At 34.4% G+C, this 1,021-nt stretch overlaps 1 protein-coding gene across 1 annotated transcript; it reads right to left on the bottom strand.

The window, feature by feature from the left end:
• Positions 1–27: 27 nt before the first annotated feature.
• On the bottom strand, positions 28–800 carry LOC104917052 (protein patched homolog 1-like; the record flags this gene model as incomplete). Its single annotated transcript, XM_010728121.3, has 3 exons — positions 28–125; positions 368–489; positions 602–800. Coding segments are annotated over 3 exons (355 nt in total), but the record flags the coding sequence as incomplete, so codon positions are not given.
• Between the last annotated feature and the right edge of the window lie 221 nt (positions 801–1,021).

The following is a 1,021-nucleotide window of genomic DNA, read 5'->3' on the forward strand; positions in this document are numbered from 1 at the left end:
AAATAAGTGAGTACTTTACCTGTATTTCCCCCTTTTTCCTTTGACAGTATTTCAAAAAATGCTCAAAGTTGTTTGGTGTTTCAAACACTGTTCAATGTTTTATACATACATGCCAAACAACAAAGCTGCCAGGAAAAAAAAAAAACTATTTCTGAGAAACATACATTATCATTCTGAGGTTAGACGCAGGAAGCAGTGATGCCAATTAAACAATCATCTAATCACTGTTTTAAGTTCTGCTTTCTTGAGACACGCATTTCTTCCTAAAAGGATTCATAATACATATGAAGGATAAAAACATGTGCCCCAATAACAAACTCTAACGGGGAAAAACTTTAAAATTTCCTTTAACCATTTGTTTCTTTACCTGACAAGTTTACCAGAACTGTTCTTGACCGTACCACCTATAATTAACTCTTCCTGCCAATGCATGTATTTTCTTGACAGTCCGTAGCATCCACCACTCAAAACAAGGGCTACATCAAGAGGCTAGAAAAAGTTATAAAGAAGAAATTGATCAGTAGCATAACTTCAGACAAACCTGTACCATAAATCAAAATCCTCCCCAATAAAACATATAAACAAGCACAAGAAAACTTACTTTGGTAGAATTTTTATTGGGAGCTGTGATTGGGCAATCAGGATCAGCAGGATTCAGGCAAGGTCGATCCATATAACCATGACCAACCTCTGCTTTATTCAGCATTTCTTCCCAGCTCTCCACTTGGTAGTTTATTTTCTTTAACTCTTCCAAGAATTCTAAGGGGTCAAAGTTGATCCACTGCAAAGGAGGCTTCCCTCTGCAAAATAAATCGGGGAGGAATTATTAAAATAAAGGAAGACAAAAGAAGTACTGAAACAAACATACTTACATTTGCACAAATAATTGAGGGTTATTTTATTTTTTAAAGTATGTTTGTTTTCTAAGTTATTACTTTTGCTGATAAGGCTGTTTCATACAAAATAAGGCATATTTTAATTATATTTGTTTATGTACTTTTCTCGTAGCCTTGCTGTTATT

The sequence above is a fragment of the Meleagris gallopavo genome, unplaced genomic scaffold (genome assembly GCF_000146605.3).
Source record: "Meleagris gallopavo isolate NT-WF06-2002-E0010 breed Aviagen turkey brand Nicholas breeding stock unplaced genomic scaffold, Turkey_5.1 ChrUn_random_7180001954530, whole genome shotgun sequence".
Classification (NCBI taxonomy): Eukaryota; Metazoa; Chordata; class Aves; order Galliformes; family Phasianidae; genus Meleagris; species Meleagris gallopavo.